This window comes from Lemur catta, chromosome 5 (assembly GCF_020740605.2).
Source record: "Lemur catta isolate mLemCat1 chromosome 5, mLemCat1.pri, whole genome shotgun sequence".
Taxonomy (NCBI): domain Eukaryota; kingdom Metazoa; phylum Chordata; class Mammalia; order Primates; family Lemuridae; genus Lemur; species Lemur catta.
The window spans coordinates 113,124,816-113,149,372 of NC_059132.1; the positions used below are offsets into that span (position 1 = coordinate 113,124,816).

Sequence of the window (24,557 nt, forward strand, 5' to 3'; positions counted from 1 at the left end):
ACCCAACTACTGGATTGCTTAAACTTCGAAAAATACATGACATATATAAAATAGTGAAGTTTAAAAAGTCTTCCTTTCATTAAAATAGGTTATTAAAATTGTAGTTTGAATAATATAGATCTTAAATGAATGCCTGAAAAGAATTTTTAAAAGGTAATTAAATCTGGGAGAAAGAAGGGAACAAGAACAAGGAGCTGAAATCCATTGTGTTTGGAGGCACTTTTGTGTGAACTGGAACTCAATGGAGCTCGTGAACCATTAACTTCAATTACTCTGAAAACCCCAAACAAACCCTGGACATGGTAAATCTCATTAATTTTAAACACATGGGGACAAGAATAAATGGATTTTGAATTAACTCAATCCAAATTACCTAATATTAAAACATAATTGGAATTCAGTGGCTTTAAGTTGTTTGCCAGTTGCAAAGGCAGAATGTATTGCTACATTAAGGTTTATTACAATTTTATCTAGTTTTGAAGTCTCAGAATAATGTTCTTTTTTTAAATTTTTCTTTATTTAAATTTCAGAACATTATGGGGGTACAAACATGTTGGTTACATTTATTGGTTTTGCATCACCCAAGCCAGAGCTGCAAACGTGCCCATCCCCCAGAGCGTGCACCACAGCCATGAGTTACGAATTTGCCCATCCCCTCCACCCCCTCCATTCTGAGATCGAGAAAATAAGGACATTTCACTGATGTTTTCATATAGCTTCATAAAATCTGGGAAGCTGTTATCAAATTTCAGCTTTTTAAGAGAGAAATTTACTTCGAGTTGGTTAAACTAAATGTTAAATTCCAAACACAGACATGCAAGCCATTAAATATACCTGATGATATATTATCCTTAGTAAAATTATAATTTCCATATTTCCAAGTCTCTTACTGCAATCATTTTTATAGCGATGAGGCAAAGCATGATTTAGTTTTTTATAGTGATGAGGCAAAGCATGATTTAGTATTAGCCTAATAATAATGAAAATATAAAATAAGAGGACATATGTTGCTAAATCATAGGAATAAAAAGTATGTTGCTCAAATAAGACCACATTTTCCAAAAACGAAGAAAAATTAGGTTGAGAAATTAACCATTGTTTGAAGTCTGGGATTGTTATTGCCATTCACTTGTAGAGAGTAGTCACCGTATGAAAATATTGCTATGCTTATTTTTGTGTTATTTGTATCAGCCTTTGTAATGTTTAATTAGATTTTCTATAAGATCTAATTGTTTGAGGGCAACATGTCATTCATTAATATTAGAATATTCTAATTTCAAGTACATATTTGCTAAACCTAGGGTCAATGGCCACGTATTCTTTGTACCTCCAAGTTGCATTTATAGAAAACTGTGACAAATAGAAAACATACAATTTAAGCCAATACATGCTGAAAATCTGTCACACACACACACAACACATGAATGCTTATACCTGAGAAGAAATGTGCTTTGAAGCCCTTCTTGGACACGGTGTTGTCGGACTTGAACTCGATCCTCACGTTGTTGAACTGCGAGGTGACCACCTCGGGCACGTCGGCCCCGCAGAACCTGCCGTGCAGCTTCGCCTCGGAGGAGAGCCCGCTCCAGATCTCCACGTAGTCGTACTTGCAGACCTGGAAAAAGCGTGGTTGTCACGGTCACCAGCTCTGGCAACGCCAGACAACTGACAGTTAGTTTTGAAAAATGTATCATGTTTGTCTGTCTTTACTTCCGGGCAGTCAAACTGGAATTAACATGTAGAGAAAAAAAATCAAGAAAAGGATTCAGCTATGAGGCAGAGGCTTGAAAGAAAGACAGATTGGAGAAGAATTTTGCTCTGAATACCTGAGACAGGTGTATACAAACGCATGCTTGCCTGCACGTGTTGATAGTACACATCCTTCCAGAACACAAAGAGAGAAGGAGAACTGAGGTGAATATTTGTTGAGATAATGGTGCTGATGGTCACAAGAGCAACAATTGCCACCTTTTTAAAAAAATAGTTTAAATTGTCCGTGGGAACTATGAAAATACTTATCATTACTGTCGTATTCAGCACGGACAACAATTCCACGGAATTGGCACATCGGGCCTATGAAACAATCACTGGCGAGAGAAATAATCCTTTCCACTGTAGAGATGAAAAATCTGAGGTTCACAAAGTTTTATATAATGTGTCCAAAATTACACTTGTACATGGCACTGCGGTAACAGCATGGAATTTGGCTTAGTCCAGTTCTATCTCCCAGAAACACCGCATTCTAATCAGAACACCACCTTTAGTAACTTCCAAAGTGGAAGGCAGATACTTAGTGTATAAGAAAAAAGACCCTTTACCTTTCAGACTTGTTAAAAGGACTGACACTTAATTTCCTTGAGTTGCTAGGTGCTGTGACTTTGCAGGATTGCTGTGGGACCGCAAACACGTGGGACTATTCCGGGGATGGAGGCAGGAATCAACACTGAAATGAGCTCGGCTCATTCTGATCTATGTGTGATACACTAACAGCGCCGTAATGGAAGAAGCTAAATGAATGCCAGGTATTCTTAAGCAATTTTATGGCCACAGACAGATGTTTCCATCATAGGCCTTTACACAGTTCCAGAGGACACGTGCTAGAGAACACGTCTTGCAGGAATGACCTCATTACGTAAAGGTGTGATTAATTAGCAGGCTTTAACAACCCATATGACTGAACCCCGGGGCATGATCTGTCCTTTGAAGTACGTCACCTTAAATCACTGGTTCTTGTGATATTAATTAGCTGGTAAATAAGCAGAATGCTGCTGGGAAATGAAGTAACTTGCTATCCACTTTGTGACAACTGCCATTCGGTTGAGAGAGGGCACCAAGGCAACATAAAAGGACGATTCTAAGGCTAACGTCTTTTGCGATTCACTTTCCGTCAGGATATCAATGTAATAAATAATGAAGTTTTAAACTCATTAACTCATCATTCTGTAAATCACATTTGCTTAGGACTTTTATTTTAAACACCCAAGATACCAAACTATGAAAATACACAGAATTCTGCATCAGCTTTTCCCACGGTAACACCATTATAAATTAAAGAATTCTGGGCTGTATTAACAAAGTTTGTAAAGAGCCTTCTATGAATGAAGACTATTACTACAGCCTTTCAGAACACAGCACCCCATCTGTGTAAAACCGTCCGCCCTCCTCCTCCTGCATTCAAACCTCCAGCCTGCTTAGAAATATCTATCGATGAACGAATTGCAATGACACACCCAGTTTCAGAGAAAACTACAGGAGTGGAAGTCATACAACATGAAGTTCATATCAAATCACAGAACTGGTAGGGAAATTACCATTTTCAAAACCAGTGGCTCATATAAAAGTTTTTCTAGAAATATTATAGAAAGCATTATTTTCATTTCAATATTTCCTTAAAACTTGAAGTAATTATTAAAGAAAAATGATATTTCCTGTTGATAAATTATGTTAAAAGGATAAATTACCGCCTTTACCACCATAAAACTTACACATAATGTTAACAACAAAAAAACTCAAGAGGCCCATTGAGTTCTAAGATGCTACAATTCTCTGAAGTATGTAAGTTCATCACATTTCAGACTTTAATTTCCTTTAAGGGAACACAAAAGTCAGCTACCATTTTTTTAACCTCAAAGCCACCAGTAAAGATTTTTAAAAAATAACAGAAGTGCCTTGGCTACTACAGGCAGAATTAAGGAAAAAAATGTAATTAAAAGGAAAGAAAGAAACGTAGACAGAAAATCAGCAGGAGAAAGCAAAATTATGGCATAAAACCCACAAATATTACCAAAAATCGTTGCCCTGGGGGCACAGGTATATTACATTTCTGTTCTCACACTTCTTTGCAAGTGTTCAACAGATATACATCAAAGGTAAATAATTTTGAGTTAATTGTATCATATATAGAAGGGTTGAATCATGCTCATTTTAAAGTACACACAGAAAAAAAGTTGTTGGAGAAAGGATGCAAAATAAGTTAGTAAAATAAAAGAAAGTACAGAGGATTAAATAAAACAAATGTTTGTAGCCTTTTCTCTGGAATTAAACCAATGTCGACCAATCATACAAGGGACATTTTTCTAAAAGTTCTCATCTCAGGCTTGGCATTGCATTTGAACTTGGTGTGTGGACTAGTATACACGAATTTTCAAATAAATGATTTCCCTTGTTTAGATATGGCTACCTGACAGAAACTGTACCCTCAGCACAGTACAGTAAACATCTATACTAAGCTACCTTTTGTAAAGGAAAAATAACTTCAGCTAAATGCATCCTTTATTGAAGTTAAAAAAATTAATCTTTCTTTATGAACATGAGCATAATAAAAAACTACTTATCTAATGAAAATATACCCATTTCCACACGTAAAATATCCCAGGTTACCCCAAATGGATATTTTTGTTATGACTCAGCCAGTGGATTTTGGTTTATTTTTTCTAGAAAAGTCTATGTGTCATGAAGCTGACCCTAAATACTCCACAGTTCTTTAATAAATCAAGAAAGTGGCACATGTTAAATACCCTGAGTAAAAACTCCCCCTGGGTAATTTCCAGTCTCCCAAAAACACTCAGCTGTCACCTGACCCCACGAGAGCCACAGGCAGTGCTGGGGTCAGAAGAACAAGGGGCCGTCTGCACTGTCTCACTGAGCTCTTTCCTTGTTGTTCTCTTCTTACTCAGTTTGCCAGTCTGCCTCAGGGACTTCCTAAACATGACAAAAATTGCGCTTATTCTCTACTTACTTCATTGCCTTCCAATTCAAAAAACTCAAACTTCACAGAGATGCGGTATTGGGCCGGGGCCACCACCTGCCACACGCAGTTCTTGTTGGGCGGGTACTCCTTGGGCCAGCCTGGCGTGGTGACCGTGCCGTTGAGCTTGGTGAGCAGCCCACCACACGCAGCTGGGAGGAGAGGAAGAAAACGGTGGGTGCTGTTAACAAAGTCACCCCCTCTTAGCACCAAACCCCTCAGCATTTAATCTCAGCCACCTTCTGGATTTCAAAGTCTAGAAACTGCAGTCTCGTTCCTCATTCTTTACACATTATTTTAATAACCAAATCCCATTTATAAAGTGTGAGTCTGTAGCTTCAGAACCAAGTATATCATGGCTGTGCGACACTTTAGGTCGCGGTACAGCTGGGTAAGCAACAGGAAGAAAACTGGGTCTCAGTCTTCTCATCTTTTAAATGGGTATAATAACATCTTGCAGTTCCTGGCAACTACAGAATTAAGGGAAAAATAAATTTGTGAGACTTGATCGTAGTTTTGTGAGAATTAAGGAAAAGACACATGTAAAGCACAGTATAGTCTGATACAGTGAGAACAAAATTATTTTCTTTTTATTTCCTCAAACTCTTTTTCTTCCCGGACAAGGAACACTGTTACCAGCAGGCAAAATAAATTACGGTGAACAGAATGTATTTGTTATTCCTTACTCTAGTGAGGGAGACGCACCCACAGCCTGTGTCAGGAAGGCACAGACAGGTGAAGGGTGGAGGGAGGGATAAAGATCTAGATCTAGACAGAGAAATAGACATAGATATTTCAATATATACAAACACAGTGGCCTGGTACCATGGATGGATGAGTGGACGGATCTAGATCTAGACGGAGACAGAGGTAGAAGCAGATATGGACACATTAGTAGACTGATCTATCGATTTATCTGTCTGTCTGTCTTTCTATCTGTCTATCTATCTATCTGTCTGTCTGTCTGTCTTTCTGTCTATCTATCTATCTGTCTGTCTTTCTATCTGTCTGTCTGTCTATCTATCTGTCTATCTGTCTGTCTGTCTTTCTATCTGTCTGTCTGTCTTTCTATCTGTCTGTCTATCTGTCTGTCTGTCTTTCTATCTGTCTGTCTGTCTTTCTGTCTATCTATCTGTCTGTCTTCCTATCTATCTGTCTATCTCTCTGTCTGTCTGTCTTTCTATCTGTCTATCTATCTGTCTGTCTGTCTTTCTATCTGTCTATCTATCTGTCTGTCTGTCTATCTATCTGTCTATCTGTCTGTCTGTCTTTCTATCTGTCTATCTATCTGTCTGTCTGTCTTTCTGTCTGTCTATCTGTCTGTCTGTCTTTCTATCTGTCTATCTATCTGTCTGTGTACCTATCTGTCAATGTCTAAGCCAGGCGGCCTGGTGACCAGGGGAGGACAGGGCTGACTCTGCGACAAGGACCCGGGGAGGCTTCCCATGGGCTGTGACTGTGAGTTGAGCTCCCCGGCCGAGGAGAAGGTCACTGTTCCCGGGAGGGAAAGGGAGATGGAGCAGAGGATGTGTAGAAGGGGGGGCTGGGGCCCAGGCAGCGGGGGCCCTACCTTCGCAGCTCCTCCTGTCGGGGCCCAGCTCGTAGCCCGGCTCGCAGGCGCACTGGTAGCTGCCCAGCGTGTTCAGGCAGTGCTGCTCACAGCCCCCGCGGTCCGGCTTGGCGCACTCGTCTTCCTCTGTGAGAAGGGCGACAGTTACAGAAAAGCCATTTGGCTTTTGTACACAAGCCCATCAATCTTTTTTTTCTAAATATGATGCTTAATGGCTGTGGACACAATGGAGACAATTCACAGCTTCAGCAAAAGAGCAGGAGCGATGCGTAAGCCCCTGGTGAATACGCAGGAATTCACGTTGCTGCAGCCGCAGAACAGGGGGACCGAGAGGCAGACAGAAACCTGCAGGGGATGGACTGGAGGTCGCCTGTCTCAGACACGAGCCTGCTTCTCGTGAATCTGAGGTCAAATGGGGACAACTGGAGCCTAGAGATTTGTCAGAAATGACATAAAAACACTTACTGAAAAAGCATAATTTCACCTGATTTCACAGTATGGTCTTCCAGATATATCCCAAAAATGCTTTTTAAGAAATATCATTATTAAGAAATAGATTATAGTGAATAAAACTAAAAAGAAATAAAATGCAGAAATTAACTGGACCTCTTTAAATTGAAAACATTGTTTCTTATATAGACATTTTGGTCCATAAAATATAATAATCTCCTATTTTCATAAATGGCATATGTACTATATAATTGCATATGAAAACATGAAAATATATAAAATATATATTAAAATATATACTACTTTTAAAAATTTTATGATTTTTGTCATATGTCAAAAATATTATGTCATATAAGTTTATGATTGCAATTTATATGACAGTATACTCCATAGTCTCGCTTTTCAGGGATAAGCTAAGGTGAGTTAGGTAAGTAGTAAACACCTCTGGAGACATCATGCATCCGCAAAACACTGAGCATTGTTGATAATTAAATATACAAATATCACATGAAGAAGCTGGCCAGCATGTTTCTTCTACTGTGAAATACGACATATATAGCAAATGTTAACACGAGTTAACATACAACTCAATACATGTAGTGAAAGTGCCAAGTTCTTCCACCTCTCAGTTTCTGTGGTGAATAACTAAGCAACTGCCAGGGAGACACAATAGAGTGTTATTTGTTACATCAGGGAAATACGTGGACATCTGTCACTCTGAATTTTGACACCCACAATTGAATCCTTTATCCTATACCATTTATTCTATAAAAATCAGTATCAAGGAAAATTTTGTTTTTTCTTCCTACAGAAAAATTTTATTGTATAATAGTATACAAGTGCCTATGAATTTCCTACATACATAGTTGATACTACTGTTTGCACTAAAATTGCTTTCCTTTGCCTTCAGTAATACACACGAAATACGGGACATGAGAATAAACTAAAATATAATTATGAAATTGAAAATTAAAGCTAATCGGTAATAATTCTTTGTCAAAAAGACATTTTGGATACCATGTGTAGATACTCTGCTAAGGGGGTCACAGATTATGTCCAGTGTGGGTGAACCCTGGGCTGCCGGCTGGTCCCAGCCTGTGGTGGAAAAATTGTCTTCCATGAAACCGGTCCCTGGGGCCAAAAAGGTTGGGGACCGGTGAGGGATAGTTAGAAATGCTGGCACCTGGAAATAATTTGATGAACTACATAGTTTCTTCCAGTCTGTACAACCCTTTCTTGGTTTTGCTATTTTGACCATTTCATTTAAAAAAAAAAACAAAAAAACCAGATGGTAGAGTGTCCTCATGCAGTTCCTACCCTGTGCTACCAAGTTCCAAATTCTAGTATTTTACTAATAACTTTCCCATCAAAACCCACCAAAATATCCTTGTGCAAACTTCAACTTTCAGTAGAACTTTCTCTAGTTCTCCCTTAACTCAAAGATAGAAACTGCTTTATTCCTGACAAAGAAAATCTCACATTTATAAATTATCTCAAATCACCTTTGAAAAAGTTAGCAGCAAACCCCGCCTTGTTCACGGTCCCGTCGGAAACAAACTTCATCCACAAGGTGTTGGAGGTGGATCTTATGTCCCCAGGTCTGTCATAGCCACAGAAACGCCCTATCAAAGGGCTGTTGTCCCCGGCCCCGTCTCGAACTTCCAGGTAGTCGTAGGCACAGCTGTCGTGTCTTTCAATCTGCAATGGCAAAAACGTGTGAACGTGAATCTCGTTCACGAGTAAAACAATTTCCGCAGGGAGACACACGTGTTCTCAGCGACGCACTGCTGGCACTTAGTTTTTGCTGCCTTATTTACAAATAAAAGCTTATTCTTCGTGGAAAAAAAAAAAAAAAAAAAAAAAAAACCTGGGCCAGCTAGGCGACAAGCAAGGTATAATTGCTCTGAAACATAGTTATAAAAATTGCTCATAGTCTGGATAAAACCATCGTTTTATTCATAGAAAAGCTGGAGTCAAATTCTCTTGATAAATGCAGTACTGTTTTAGGTTATAAATCTCTTTTTGAAAGGGACACATGATAACATGGGGTTACAATTCCTCCTAGTCTGTGAAATTCTTTACACGTGACGTGCTCATCTGCACGGAGGAAGACTACAGTATCGCCGCATCCGCACCGGGCTTACCTCTCTCACGGTAGCGCGGCTTTGTCTGGATGAGACGTGTACCTCGACACGGTCTTCCCAACCTGTATAACCTGGGAAAACTCAACCTCTTTCCTTAATAACTAAATGCAAATATTAGGTCAGGCTATGAACCTAGGAAACTTTATGAAGAGCTACATGCTCATGGACCTATGTTTTGGCCCTGAACTTATTTTTAAAAAACACAATTGATAAATTCCTTTAAAAATTTTAAGGTAATTTTTAAAGAAAATTCTTGTTTCTTACATTTTCACAGAAGTTGAGCCCTAGCCCTAATGGCGTGATAGAGTCAACTGGCTGTGTATTAGATATTTAAAGCTAGAAATCACAGACAACCACAATCAAACACCATGAAAAGGATCACATCTTCGCAAGTATCATTCAACATACAAGTTCTTAATTTAAGGAATTTTCCTGTTACTGACGTTAAAAGACACATGGGTGTCATGGAATGTCAGAGAATGTCCATGGAACTACACAACCTGAATGCAGGAAACTGCTGGAGTAGTTGGTTGAAAAATCTGTTTCCTTATTTATTAATATACTGATGAGGATAATCTTTAAATTGGGTAGCATAAGGACAAACAGAAAAATAAAAATAGATTTTGAAGCACAGATTTCATGAAAACTAAGTATGACATTTGCTTCTTCCTTTTCCCCAACCACAGAATGGAGAACAGACCCCTCTGTTGTAACAAGCATGGTGAACGTATCTTGCTCTTGCTCTGGCTGTGCCTGTGATCCCAGCACTCTGGGAGGCTGAGGCGGGAAGTTTGCTTGAGCTCAGGAGTTTTGGACCAGCCTGGGCAAGAGTGAGATCCCGTCTCTACTAAAAATAGAAAAATTGGCCGGGTGTGGTGGTGCACACCTGCAGTTCCAGCTACTCCGGAGGCTGAGGCAAGAGGACTGCTTGAGCCCAGGAGTTGGAGGCTGCCGTGAGCTATGGTGATGCTACTGTGCTCCAGCTGGGGTGACAGAGCAAGACTCTGTCTCAAAAAAAAAAAAACAAGAAAGAAATGGGATAATTTATGTTGCTTGGTCCATAAAACTCACTCTGTTATTTTAACAGATACACATCACTTTAAATTTCATTTCACAATATATTCACTGGCTATTTACTAAAAATTGGAGGTTTAAATATTTTATAAGATACAAAAAGTGTAAATATTTCATGGGTAAAAATAACTAATTTTAGGATGAATTCCACTAGTACCTCTTTATCAATTACATATATTTATATATTAAATATTATCCACCTGCTATCGAACTCATGATACTCAGAAATACATGATCCCTTCACTACAGGAATCCTACGCATCTTGTCAAGGACCTGAACGGTCTTGGGTTACATATTTTTCAGTTTAATCTTATGTGCAAGGCCTGCACAATGAATCTTCTCTATTGATGCTAATTACAACTATCAAGTATAGTTAATTATAACTGTTTCATCAACTACATCTACAGTAAGCAGAAATGAAAGTTTGAGTTATTTTATTTGTCTCATTTTCTCCCACTATATCAAATTACTTCATCAGTTAACATATGGAAGGGATAGAAATAAATATGGTTGAAGCTAAAACGTGAATCAGGCCCACTGATGTTATGCCAGTAACCTTATGCTCCATGAGAAAAAGGACACCAAAGCCAATGGCTTTAAGAAAAAAAGAAAAGGAAGGAAGGAAGAAAAGAGGGAAAGAAAGAAAGAGGAGTTTCTTCCTGAGTTAAAGCAGGGACTCAGTTCAAAGGGCTGGGAGCTAAACACGATGTCATGCACAATTACACATAATAAATATGTTTTGATAATGACGATGCTGATTTATCACAGACTTTAAGGTAATTAGAGCATGAACCGTAAATGAATGTGGCAAGTTTGTCATGACATAAACAGAACTGATACGTACAGAGAGAATATGGTCAAAGTGACAGTCAGCTCTGGACATTTTTCAGAAAACTGATATTTAAATGGTACTGGAAGTAGATCCAAATACACGGAGAAGCAAGAATGAGTACAGAGATCGCCTGAGGGATTAGCATTACATTTCATTACTAAGTGAGGGCTCACATCTTTAATTGCAGGGTGGACAGGAACCATCGGAAGTGAATGATTTCTATTTAAAAGAACTAAAATAAATTAAATTTAACCAAATGTGGTCAACCTCTCACTCTGAAACTGCCCCCCGGGGCAGAGCGTATGGTGAGTGCACGCGGGGAGCGTTAGCACCGAGGGAGACCCGTCCGGGGAACACACAGGCCTCAGGACCCGGGCACACGCTGTGCCTCAGTTTATAACCAAATTTCCAAATAAATACAGCATTGCACAAACATCTATTGCAGTGCCAAATTATTTATAAAGAGCTCTCAAAACTCCAAAATTTCTAGATAATAGGTTCAGTGAAAGCTGTCCCACGCTCCCTGAAAAATTAAAAAGAGAATTACAATAGCACATGACCCAGCAACACCACCTCTGGGTAAACACCCAAAAGAAATGGAAGCGTAGTCTGGCAGAGACAGTTGTACACCTGTGCTCACGGCGGCATCACTCCCAATAGCCAAAAGGTGGGAGCACCCCAGGTGTTCTTGACAGATGAAAGGATAAACAAGATGCAGTGTATACATACAATAAAATACTTTTCAGCCTTAACGGAAGGGAATTTTGATATACGCTACAACATGGGTGAAGCTGGAAGGCATTATGCTAAGGAAATAAGCCAGTCATAAAAAGGATAAATCCTGCATGATTCACTTAATATGAGGGACCCAGGAGTAGTTGAATTTGTAGAGACAAAGAATGACGGTTGCCAGACACCGGGGAGAGAGGGTGGGGCCTTGCTGTTCAGTCGGTGTGGAATTTCAGCTCTGCAAGACGGAAAGGCGGTCTGGAGACCGGCTGCTCGACCGTGGACGTACTAAACTCTACTGAGCTGTACACTTAAAAAACCGTTAAGATGGTAAATTTTACGTTATGCACATTTTACTATAATAAAAAAGTACCCCCATGACTGCTACAATGTAGTTTTAAAATATAATTTATGCAATCAGATATGATTAATGCTATCAAATTGATACAACTTTCGTAGCTAATATTTAAAACGATAGACACTTGGAACAATGTTAAAGCAAAGATTTTTGCTTTTGGGGAAAATGTTAAAGAAAACTATGATGAATGAAAAAAATCTAGTAAAGTCTAATGCTATGAACAAAAGAAATTTTGAATAAAAAAGGGAAAAGTTTAATACATAGATAATTATCTTTAATTTTATATTTAATTATTTCACAATATTATTATTAGTAACAGTTAATATTAAACTAAGTATAGTAATACATAGATAATTATAACTAAAAAATAGGGAGAAAAATATGTTCAAACATGTTAAAATCAACAGCATAAGTCTTGCTTAGGTTTATTTTCACGTGAATCATTTATTTAAATGCTGTCACTTCATTTTTTTTCCTCCATGACACAAGTACATTGCATTTACTCATGAATTCAATGATTTATTGAAAACTTGCTACGGTGAGATAATATGCACATACTATCAAGTGCATATTATCTGGCCATAGTATGTAAACAGTGGTGAATAAACAGACACATCCCTGACTGACTGACACACACGACTAACACACAATGTACACGTGGAGAGAGTTATGAAAGGGAAGAGTCAAATGCCATGATAAAACACCAACGCCTCTCTTTGCTAGCAGGACCTGGTGACATAAATGCACAGACCCTGCCTTGGTTTCAATCACAGCGCTACCAGTTATGTGATCTTGGGCAAGTTTATTTAAACTAACAAGTGCTAATCTTTCGGATACAATTATAGCCTAAACCATAATTCACAAAGAGCTACTTAACTCTTTTGTTATAGTCATTACCAATACTCTTAGCTGAGTACCCCAAAATAGTACACAGCTAGCAGAAAATCGTTAACTAATTAAAACCTCCTTATCTCAACTTCTTAGTTCATTCACAAAGACTAGTCTACTTATTGTAAACTAATAAAAAATATTTAAGGGATTTAAAGGATTACTTTCAGACAGGCAATCTACCAAGTACCCAGATAAAAACTTAAGCGCACAGTTCAGAAAGTCACAGCTTGCAGCGGCAGCAGCTGAGGCTGCTAAACATCTCTGGGTTTCATAAAGAAAGTATCGCCAGGTCAGAATGTGCAGCAATGTTGACATGGACCTCAAACTTAATCCTACTTGAATTAACGTATGTGGGGATTTGAATTTAAACAAAAGTAAGCTCCAGATTTATTTCACTTCTTTTCTGCTTTATTGACATTTCTTTGAAGTTGTTACTATAAACATTTCCAGTCTCCCATTTTCTCGTCTGCATTTCTGCATGCTGAAAGTTCTCAAATAAAATAGGAGTACTAGGCCGGGCGCAGGGGCTCACGCCTGTAATCCTAGCCCTCTGGGAGGCCGAGGCGGGTGGATCGCTCGAGGTCAGGAGTTCGAGACCAGCCTGAGCAAGAGTGAGACCCCGTCTCTACTAAAAATAGAAAGAAATTATCTGGCCAACTAAAATATATATAGAAAAAATTAGCCGGGCATGGTGGTGCATGCCTGTAGTCCCAGCTTCTCGGGAGGCTGAGGCAGTAGGATCGCTTAAGCCCAGGAGTTTGAGGTTGCTGTGAGCTAGGCTGACGCCATGGCACTCATTCTAGCCCGGGCAACAAAAGCGAGACTCTGTCTCAGAAAAAAAAAAAAAAAAAAATAGGAGTACTAGAAGCTTCCTTACAAATGACCCTGCTGCCGAACACATGACGGCTTTCCAAGTTCACTCCGGAGGGGCTCCAGACTTATATACAAACTCAACTACACTGTATCGGTCTTACGAAACAATGTATCCCGCAACACCTAGGGAAGGGAAAGCTTCCTGTCTCGGCCCATTCCAGATGGGGTAAGAAAACCCCATAGACAGGCAGCTTACAAACAACAGAAACATATCTCTCACGTCCTGGAGGCTGGGAAGTCCAAGACAAGGCACGGGCACCTTCGGTGTCTCCCGAAGGCCCCTTCGCGGTCGGTGCCTTCTCGCCGTGCCTCACAAGGCAGGAGCTCCTGCACCTGCTCGGTAAGGGCACTAGCCCCACTCATGAGGGCCCCACCCGCACGACCTGATCACTCCCCAAAGGCCCCACCGCCCACTATCATCACCTTAGGGGTTAAGATGTCAATATACACATTTTGGAGCGACACAAACATTCAGACTGTGGCACTTCCCAGACAGCGTAATAACAGAAGTACCAGCGTCCCATGACCCTCCAAGCAGCACCCCTCCCTGCTCAGAGATGCCCGGGCATCACCAGCAAGGCACTAACTCACTCTTTCTTTCTGCACCTAACGTTATAACCCAAGGAGCACCAGGAAGGGCAAAGCTGTGACACAAACTGACGTGAAGGTACGAATGATGGACAGCAAGTAAATTCTTTCCAGTAGATTGCAAAGAATGGTGGTCAAGTTTACCTCAATGGCAACACAGAGATAAAAAACAAAAATATAAACAGTTTTTGAAAAAAGGCAAAGGCTAGAATCAGTGAATAAAAACTGCTTTGTCATACAAAACCACAGAGCATTGAGAATGAGGACATTTCCTTTAATTATATATTTTCAACATTAAATATAAAATCTGCATATTGAAAACATTATGTAAATAAAAATAAATTGATATAAACAGATAACTGACCAAATTAAACCACCTAAGGACTAGTAGAACAAATAAGAAAATATTAAAATATGCAGCTGATTCTTAAGTTCACAGTAGTTATGTTCTGTAGCGTCACTGAAACCTTGAACTAGCAAACACTGAGTCACCACCCCCAGGATTAAGGTTTCTGCAAGATCACAGTCATAAAATTTTGTTTACCAATCAATACGTAACCTTGCTTTATGCATGTTTCTGTTTAAAGACATAATAATATAAATTGTCGATTCACTCTCACTGAGCTCGTGCCCGACGGCACTACAGCTCGTGCCTGAATGAAGCCCCTCCGACAGGCACTTTGTCTGGAAGGCACTTTCTCCGGAAGGCACGGCACAGCTGGGATGGGCATGGCGGTGACGCAGACGTGCCCCTCTGTGCCTGCCCCAGAAAGCGCCACGGGCACTCACTCATTTCAGGCTTACGAAAATCAAAGGAGGCAAATTTGCAGATAAGATCAGAACCAACTGTACCTGGATTCTAGTGCTGGTTATCACACACCTGTCTGGGACTAGGTCAGCGGCATGAGCTCAGTTTCCTCATACGGAAGATTTAGGGGGCATATTAGGTAGGACACTGCTAAATCCTTGTCACTTCCGAATCTCCTGGAACCCAGGATCTCTCGTCCATCCAGTCACACAGCACACCAGGTCCCCCATCACCCACTCCCTCCTACCTGCCCGGGCTGGCTTCTCTTTGTACGGAAGCTCACACACCTTTAGTAAAGAAAGGGAATGTTAATTTTCATCCAGTGACCATCACACATTCACATATAACCCATCCGTCCATTCATCTCTTCTACGATCAAGTATTAATCACGCGGCCAACTGGTGCTGGTGACGGAGTGATCGGTAACACAGTGAGGAGACCTGTCTGCTCACCCGGCTCCCAATGCACAGACCGACTCTGATTTAAACACACTCTGGAGTCCCTCACAAATGCCCCCACTTGGCCTCTAAGCCCTAACTCGGCTCCTCTCGTCCACAGAAGTGATCCATTAGCCACCTGGAAGTTTGGGACCTGACTTTGATCTGAAATCCTGACTGGCCTTTGCTTCTCCGGCCCTTTCATTCAATCGCACAGTCGCACCGCCGATCCCGGCCAGTATCTCTGAGGGGGGTGAAAGCTCCTAAGAATACTTGAATCCCCATTTTTGATATAAAGAATTATCTGCGTAATTATAAACGAGGTGAAAATGGATTATTCTCCTGACAAGAGATTGTCTCCTTCTGGCCTCTGAGTTCAGAGGAGAAGTAAAGGCTCCGTTATTCAACGGACCCTCCGAGCAGCCTTGTAAAACGACCCAGTGCATTTATTTGTCAAAACACACTGTTGTCAGGACTTCAAACATTCTAATCACACAGCACAGATCACGTAAACTCACTTTAATCTTCCTGAAAACGTCTGTGACAAGAGGGAAGGAAAAAATCCTTTCTCCCTTGATGTCACATTTTATAGGATCCTTTGCTGCTCGGCTGATTGAAGGCTGGCTCTCCGCCTCCTTGCCAGTTTAATGAGGGCCCCCTCAAGTGCCACCATCATTTATGGAGCACACGCTTCGCAGACGGCCTCAAAGACTTTACCTCAAAGGCCTGGAAGGTCAGCCCCACGTGGTAGCCCTCGGACACGGTTATCCTCCACACGCACTCCTTCATGGGGCGGTAGTCATCGGGGTAGTTAGGAGACTGGATCTGCCCCTCCTGTTTGCGGATCTCACCCCCGCAGACGGCTGAGGAAAGCAGAAACGAGCAAACAGGTGAACCGGACACCCCGCAGCGCGTTCGTGTGTGAGTTCAGTTCCCGCGTCCGAGCACACAGGCCGGTCATCACACTCGGAGCACCTCCTTACCCCGGGCAAACGCTCGGAGGGTAAAATCCTGGCCACTTGTCTGTAAATGCTAGACAACATCAGCCAAGGAAAATACAGTTTTTAATTATCGTTGTATCACGTCTTGACAAAAATGTATTTTAGTATTTTTTTTAACTGCTAAAAACCTTTAGCAATTTTGTAAATTTGTTCTTCGTGAATTTATTCTGTGATTCCCTAAAATGTCTCGCTTGGTAATTTGACGGCAGGTGAGGAGAAGCTTCACCCCAGAGGGACCTCACTGGGTCTCTGTCACGAGCTCAGGGGCTGTGCCTCCCGCCCGTCACCTCCTCGCTGCTCCGCAGGTCATCTTCAGAACAAAATGCCTCCGTTCACTTAAACGTTCAAGGGCAGCAGAAATCTGTCCCCGAAATCACCTAAACTCCCACAGGAGGATGGGCCCCTCCACCCACAAGCTGCCAAGAAAGTAGCTTTCTGAAAGCCAGGAAGCACACGCCGCTCCGCTGCTCAGAGAGGTGTGAACAAAGCACTGAGGAAGTTCCTCCTCGAATGCTGACTCCCTCACTCAGACAAGGGATGCTCCAGAAACGTGCACAGTTACTGTCTCTGCGGTTTCTCACAATGGAGTATTTCAGAAACACAGGGTCCAAACAGACACAAAGTCAGCACAGAGGACAATGATAATCTCTCATGATATTTTAACACCATCATGAAACGAAGTTTCAGAACTCTCGTGCCATCTGTGTTTTCCCACACAGCCCTGAGCACATTTACTAATAGACGTTATTACATCACTGATTGCAGAATATAGGTTGTCCTTGCAACTTAGATTTACTGGCTATTTTTATTAAAATCATCCTTGTTAATATTATAATGCAGGTTCAGAAAATTTCGTAATTTTAAAATACGGTTACAATACCATTGTAATGAAATTGAAAGGAAGGACCTTTCTGTTATGAGATCTAAGATGAACTGATTTCTAAAATTCAAGGGGACTTGCCTTCGTAGACAGCTGCGAAGCCTTTTCCTACCCAGTTACTGCTGCTGCGAAACTCGATCCACATTCTGCTGTCTGTAGAGGTGAGAACTTCAGGCACTTTGTCCCCACAGAATCTACCTAAAAGAAATAAAAAATAAAAAGAGATTCCTAAATATGACTCTATATACTAATTGCTTTTCATACTAGCTAAAAATAATATACATAAACAATGATTGGGTTCATATTTCTATCATGTGATTAGAGCCATAACTGAGCCACAATACTTAATAATGGCAGATAAATAAAACAGTCTCTCCATATCTATTTGTAAAGAATTTGGCTGACTGAGGTCAGGATCCTTACGCTACGTGGAACCCACAAAGCATGTTTGTAAAGGGTCACGTCCAGGTGGGGAATGCTATTCCACAGGGAATGGGAGACGCAAGTCACCCTGAGAAATGGCTTCACTCCAGCCTGGCCACTAGCAGGGGAGACACTCGGTTACGGACGCACTCTCAGCTCAGAGTAGAGTTCCTGTCTAGCCAGGTTCAAGGGTGACGCCTCAGGAAAACCCCAAGCTACCCCAAGTCTCCAAGTGTCTTATGTTATTGAACACGCTCCGTCTCATGCTTAACGGCATAACCTGCATGGTACAGGCAGGAAAGCAACATACCAGGGGATGTGTGTGTGAGCTCCGATTCTTTCTGCGTCTGCGTCCACAGGCACATGTCGGAGCCGCTGAGTGTGACAACATGCCACCCTCTCCTCTCCTCCTCACCCTTCCAAAAGTATCTTTCGCTTATTATTATGCGTGCTGCTTCTATGCTCGAGCTTTCACATGACAAGGTGGTTAAATACGACAATACACGTGGATAATCCCACAAACACGTTGCACATCACCATTTCTGCGTGCCCCTGGGCATGACACACACAGCTCTAGTACACAGACATGGCAGCCGACTTGCATAGAGCACGCTGATCCTCACGGCTGAAGGGTGGAGAAATACCCTCCTCAGGTGCCAGGTGAATCAGAGGCAGGCTGCAGTGCGCAGCTCAATTTCCAGGAAAACTATTAACGTGCAGTCTCTAACTCAGAGAGCCTGGAGTGGGGCCAAGTTTCCACAACTCTAACCACTGTCCCGGCGATTCTGGTGCTGCCAGTCTGAGGCTACACTTTCAGAGCAAGGTCCTAGAAGAAACAGCGGGAAGGGCTTTCTGCCGCGACAGCATGGAGTCACTTTGGGAGACCACCGTACAGTAAGGTGTGCGACTCTCGCAGTGCTCCAGGAGAAAGCGCTTTCCAAAACGTTGGCTTTAGATTTCATTCTCTAACGAGCTTAATGAGATATTTCCTTTGGACTGCACATACACATAGCAAATTGCTCCATCTCAGCTAAGAAACTACATGTCGAAGACAATGTTTTCCTCAACCCGACCTGAGGTTGTTTTCCTCAACCTTACATTAATTCAGTTCTTCATTTTTTCCTTATTTTTAAACATTTCTACAGAGTTCTCGGATTTACTAAGGCTTCTGTCACTTTCAGTACAATAGTGTCCATTCAGCAGGTTTTAGATGTTAAAAAAAAAAAGATCGGTACAGCACACAAACACAACTGAGCAAAGCAACTTCTGAAAATAAAGCCACAATCGCAAAAAGAGGATCAATACGGAGTAGATGCTCAGCGCTCACAGCAGCTCTCACCTCTGAGCGGAACAGAGGGCAACAGCGGGCCGCTTTGCGTAAGCCAACAGCAGACCTTCCTGAGCACCGAATCTGAGCCGCAATTTATGACACAAACTGCAAATGCCTCTTCTGAGCCACAGAAACTCTCCGAGAAGCACAACTGTGATGTCGGTAGCAGGAGCTGACATGCTGGGCTTGGAAAGGCAGCCACCAACCGCGCACTTGACAGCTCACACGCCACTGCCTCACGGAAGACTCCGACCACGCCAACACACACACACACACACAACATAAGCACGCACAATTCATTTGGATTTTTTAAAATCAAAACTGCAATTCCTAAGTTAAAACTACAGCAGCATTGTGAGGCGTGGTCCCAGTGGACGGGACAGAAGGCAGGTTCGGCCGCACGGGGGAGGGCAAAGGGCCCTACCGAGGAGGGGCGACTTCCTCCAGTAGCCGTCCCTGACTTCGATGTAGTCGTACCAGCACAGGCTGCTCTTGTACAGGTCCACGGTGGTGAAGTTCAGCACGATCTGCAAGGGGAGGAGACACCGCTCAGAGCAGCATGGGCTGCGACACGCGTGACCCGCTCCCGGGGACGGGAGCCCAGGTGCACAGCGACCACACATTCACAGCTAGTTACCTGCCCATAGTCGCGGAGCCCTAACATTTGTTCTTAACAAACATTTCAAAATCGCATTTTCTCACTCTCTTTAACGTTTAACAGTGTCAGTGGATGCACAACGTTAACAGTTGAACAAACTAAGCATTTTACCGATTAACCCTGAGTTTCTGCGAAGTTAATTTGAACAATTGTAAAGCAAACAAAAATCTTGATTCAAACACTTCGTTCTGAATTTTCTTAAAATAAACCTGATTTGAACCACGAAGAATTCCAATTTTCCCATGAATGTCTTTTTCTTAATAATTTATTTAAAGGACGACCAGACGTCTATAATTATGTCAAAAATAACCACTGTGTGGCATATTCCCAGAACATAATATCATTGTGTATGTCGACATGTTTTAAATACAGCCCTAGAATTCAAACTTATCCATCCAACGATAATCAAAGGCAGATGCCCCTGTGCCTCTCTGGACCCAAGGATATACATTCAAAGACCTTTCAAGTTAGATGATTTTGTACATAACCTTTTACTCCATACTTTGTTTGGGAATGATGCTGTTTTTGTAAAAATAATTCCAGAACAATTCCAGGAAAGACAACTTTCTTAATGTTTTATGAAAGGACTCCATTTTTCAAATAATTAAGTCTTTCTTTAACTTGATTACACTGGAAGGAGAGCCAAACTAACATGAGAAATGCACTTCTCTGATGCAGTGAGATCCTTCTGGAATTTTTTTAATATTCAAAAATTCATTCTATAGGTATACACCCATCCCCTCCCCCCCCCCACGTCTGTCTGACACCTATAGGTGCACTGTCTGGGGAATGGACACGTTGAAGCTCTGACTCGGGGTGATGGGGGAGGGGGCATGGGGAATACACATAACCTGAACTTTTGTACCCCCATAATAAGCCGAAACAAACAAACAAAAATAGTATATACTCATAGGGAAAAAAAAATTCATTCTAACTCTATCTCATCCTTCAAATATCTGAGATACCTGAAGCTCATCGTGAACCTGTTTGTTACTCTAAAAACTGAAATGGACTTTGGCCAAAAGCAACAGATTATGTGCATCTGAAATGCTCTTGCTATAAAACCACAGTTGGTAGCAATATCCAAAGAACCCTTTTGTGACAATACAAAAGCTGAACCCAAGACAACTCTCAGGGAATGACAAAGGCAGGGAGGGAGGGAACAGGCACATCATCATTCAATCCTAAATCCCTATCCCAGGAAGGTGTCACCAGTTCTGTGCTGGAAAACATGCTTCCGCCCCTTCCCACGCGCCACGGCTAACAGAAAGGTCAGCACCCGGTGCGGCAAATGGACGCCACACCGGCTGAACCTTCCCGAAATGCAGATGCAGCGTGAGCGTACGTACTTCCCCGGGCACCTTGCATCAGGCCCCGAGTGACCACTGATCAAACGGTCACCAAAGCTGGCTTCGGATGTGTCTATGATAGATGAACGTATACTTTCCTGGTGACACAGAGACGAAAGCCAGGAATGATAAGAAAGTACACTGGTTTTTAAATGTAACACACTAAGTTGTGGCATAATTTCGTTTCGTTTAATAGAATTGTCCACTTATTTTTGTCTTCCTGGTTTGCAGTTTTTTTCCTTGTTTTTCCTTCCATTCACCTAATTTTCGTGTTCTAAGTACTTTCAAAAACTGTTTGCAAAAGTTTGCAAAACATTGCTCTATTCAAGGGCAAAGAACTGTTCTTTTCTTTCATACTCCTCAACACTTGATTATCAAAATGCCTTAGTACCTAAGTTATTTTTATGACATTCCTTAAACATTTTCTTCTCCATCTTTGAATACCAATCCAACATTAAATTATATGTAGGATATATTCTGGCCTTTCCCTTTGACTTTGTGTTTACTTTAAGTCTGCTACAAATGGAGAATGCTACAGCCTGATATTACGTTTCATTCTGCATTTTATGTTTCCCCATAGCAACCACCAGGCTTTCAACTTTGTTTGATCATATATGAACTGGTTTATTACAGCAGAGACAGCAAAACTAGAACCCAGACACAAACAGAGACCCCAAGGTTCATTTTTGTGGCTTCCCTCTTAAGGGGAGTTTTATAATGATGTGCAAATAGTTTCAACTTCTTCCTTGATGAGGAAAAAAAATCAGCTAAATTAGAAGTATGTGTATTATCAAATTTCATCCAAAACTGAAAGCAATATGGTTGGATTGCTAACAAATAGTTAATATTTTAAGTCTTGAAGTATACACGTGCATGCACACGCACAAGCAGAAAGTTTTTCTGTGTTGTTTTTAATCTTCGAGTTTAAACACCAAGCACCATGGAGGAGCACAACTGCCCTGACACTAATATAAAACACAGAGTCCTTTAGAAGCAGAAAACACAATAAAGATAGGTTTTCTAAAATTAAATCTTAGTATGCCGACTATAGAAGGAAAATCCTGGCCCTTGACTAAGGTTGCCAGCAGAATCCACACTTGAATTACAAATCAAAAGCACTTGGAAAATATTTAGTTGTTGTACATTATGCTATTTTATGTAAGCACATTGCATCTTCTCCCAAAGTGGGATAAAATGAAAACTACGTAACCTAATTCGATAAATATTTTATTCGTGATGGTAAGTATAAGCACCAATTCAAACTTAATCATCGCTCCCCTGGAACATGGAAGGGAGAGACCTGCAAGATTTCCCGTGACCTGTTGGGAGTCTTAGTTGTAACATGAAATCGGTGCAGCTGCTGCCAAGTTTGCTCATTAAAGACTTTGTTTTACGATGCTGCAGGGTGAAGAGCCTTGAAGAAAGGTGGGTCCACAGTCCAAGGGGCTGGCTGTCTGCAAGTCTCCAGAGAAAGAATCAGTGAAGCTGCTTCAGCACAAGACACCACTGGCTACCGAAGTCCCTGAGCACCGCGGGAAGGCCAGTTAGAACAGCATCTGCACCTCACCGTGCTTAGCAGAGCGAACTTCGCCAATTAGCCTGACAGTACGGAACGGCTCTTCAGAGAGAGATGGAAAATCTAAAGCAGCAAGATAAAACAGACTGCTGGTCTCCAAGAAGCCTGGACAAGCCTAGTAAATTCTCTAGAGCGACTGCGGTTTCTCAGCAGTAAAGCTGAGAGAGTAGATCAGGGATCCGTGAACCGCAGCCCGCGGGCCGATCCACTGCAGCTTGTCTGTGTAAACGAAGTTCTGCAGGTTCTGCGCCTTCATGGCACTGTGTGCTTCTGCTCTGCAGTGTCAGAAACGAGCACTGGTGACAGGTAAGTACCGTGCAGCCTGCAAAGGCAAAGACATCTACCCTATGTCTTTTCCAGAAAAACTTGCCAGTCCCTGGAATAATTGATCATTAAGGTGTTGTTCAGCTCTGAAACTGTATTATGTTAAAGGAAAAAAAATTACAACTTTCCAACATCTGTAAGCTGCTCTTGACTGGGAGCCAGAGGCTTGGGTTCAAGTTCACCTTCTCAGTTTGCTGGTTCACCGACAGGTCCTGCGGCTGAATGGATATTTTCACTGTCAATGGAAAAGTTACCGTCTGGGGCTAATCTCACCAGAATTGAACCGCGAGAATGTAACTGGATGATGTGCAGACAAAGCCTCGGGCAATCCTCGAGCACTGTTAAGACTCTCATGTATTGTTATTTCCATGGTATAGACTCAGACATTTCTCATAACACAAACCCTGAGAAAATATGTACAAGAAGTGAAAGTATTAATCCAATTTCCTTAATCCATCTGTGCTGGGGAACATAAAAATATCAATTTGATTTTAAAGTTTCATGGGAAAATCAACATGTGACAGTAAGACCGGGCAGAACTCGGGGCCTTGGTCCATCTTACGACAGACAAGTGCGTGACCTCACCTGGACCCTAATTTCCATCAGGAATTAACTACGACAGCTGAAAAACAAGAGTTGGATCACGCTATTAAAATAATTTTTCCACTTAAACCTGTGTGATAATATCTGGATTTTGGAGCTTTGATGTGTCATGGCCTACCATTCACTAGAACTTTTTTTTATACTACTTGCTGTGGTTTGAATGTGTGTGTCCCTCCAAAATGCGTATGTTGGAATTTAAACCTAGGCTGATGCTGTTAGGAGGTGTTCGCTGGGAGGCGATTAGTCCATTAGTCTAGTCCCCTCATGGGTGGGATTCGTGCTCTGATAAAAGGGCTGGAGGGAGCAAGTTCAACCCCTTGTCCGTTTGTCCCTTCTGCCCCTTTGGCCACACGAGAATGCCACAAGGTGCCACCCTGGAGGCAGGACGCAAGCTCTCACCAGACACGAGTCCACCCGCACCTTGATCTTGGAATTCCCAGACTTTAGAACTGTGAAAAATAAATTCCTACTGCTTATAAATTACCCAGTCTAAGGTGTTTTGTTGCAGCAGCCTGAATGGGCTGAGCTATCTCTTTCCTTAATTCCCACTCACCCCGTATCCAGTTAGTCACTAACTTCCACAGGTGACATTCTGCAATATCCCCATACATGCCCCCTTCTCATCGTCAAGGCTGCTTCTCTGGATACCCTGCGGTCCTTCAAAAGATGCCTTCAGTTTTGCCTTCCCCGGTCCTCCTACGCTCTGTGGCCATGTCAGTGAAGTCTGCTTCCCTGCAAGGCCCGGGCATCGGAGCCTCAGGACTCACCGAGCCCCCTCGTCTCTTGTTACCTCAACACGCAAGCCCCCCCACACCCCTCACTCCTTGCTGCTGAGCCCTGACAAAGCAGCCCCATCTCAGCATCCGTCTCTTGGCTCAATTCTACCTGGGTTCCACTTTCCCCTTCCCTGT

General features: G+C 41.8%; 1 protein-coding gene across 1 annotated transcript in view; it reads right to left on the minus strand.

The window, feature by feature from the left end:
- The window catches only part of TLL1 (tolloid like 1), a 92,562-nt gene that overhangs the window by 23,428 nt on the left and 44,577 nt on the right, over positions 1-24,557 (minus strand). The window contains exons 11-17 of the mRNA XM_045552648.1: positions 19,561-19,663; positions 17,465-17,581; positions 16,220-16,365; positions 8,270-8,465; positions 6,318-6,443; positions 4,739-4,899; positions 1,435-1,615 (exon numbers count right to left, since the gene is read on the minus strand). Of these exons, the coding sequence (XP_045408604.1) occupies positions 1,435-1,615; positions 4,739-4,899; positions 6,318-6,443; positions 8,270-8,465; positions 16,220-16,365; positions 17,465-17,581; positions 19,561-19,663 (1,030 nt within the window). The remainder of the gene's footprint in view (positions 1-1,434; positions 1,616-4,738; positions 4,900-6,317; positions 6,444-8,269; positions 8,466-16,219; positions 16,366-17,464; positions 17,582-19,560; positions 19,664-24,557) is intronic.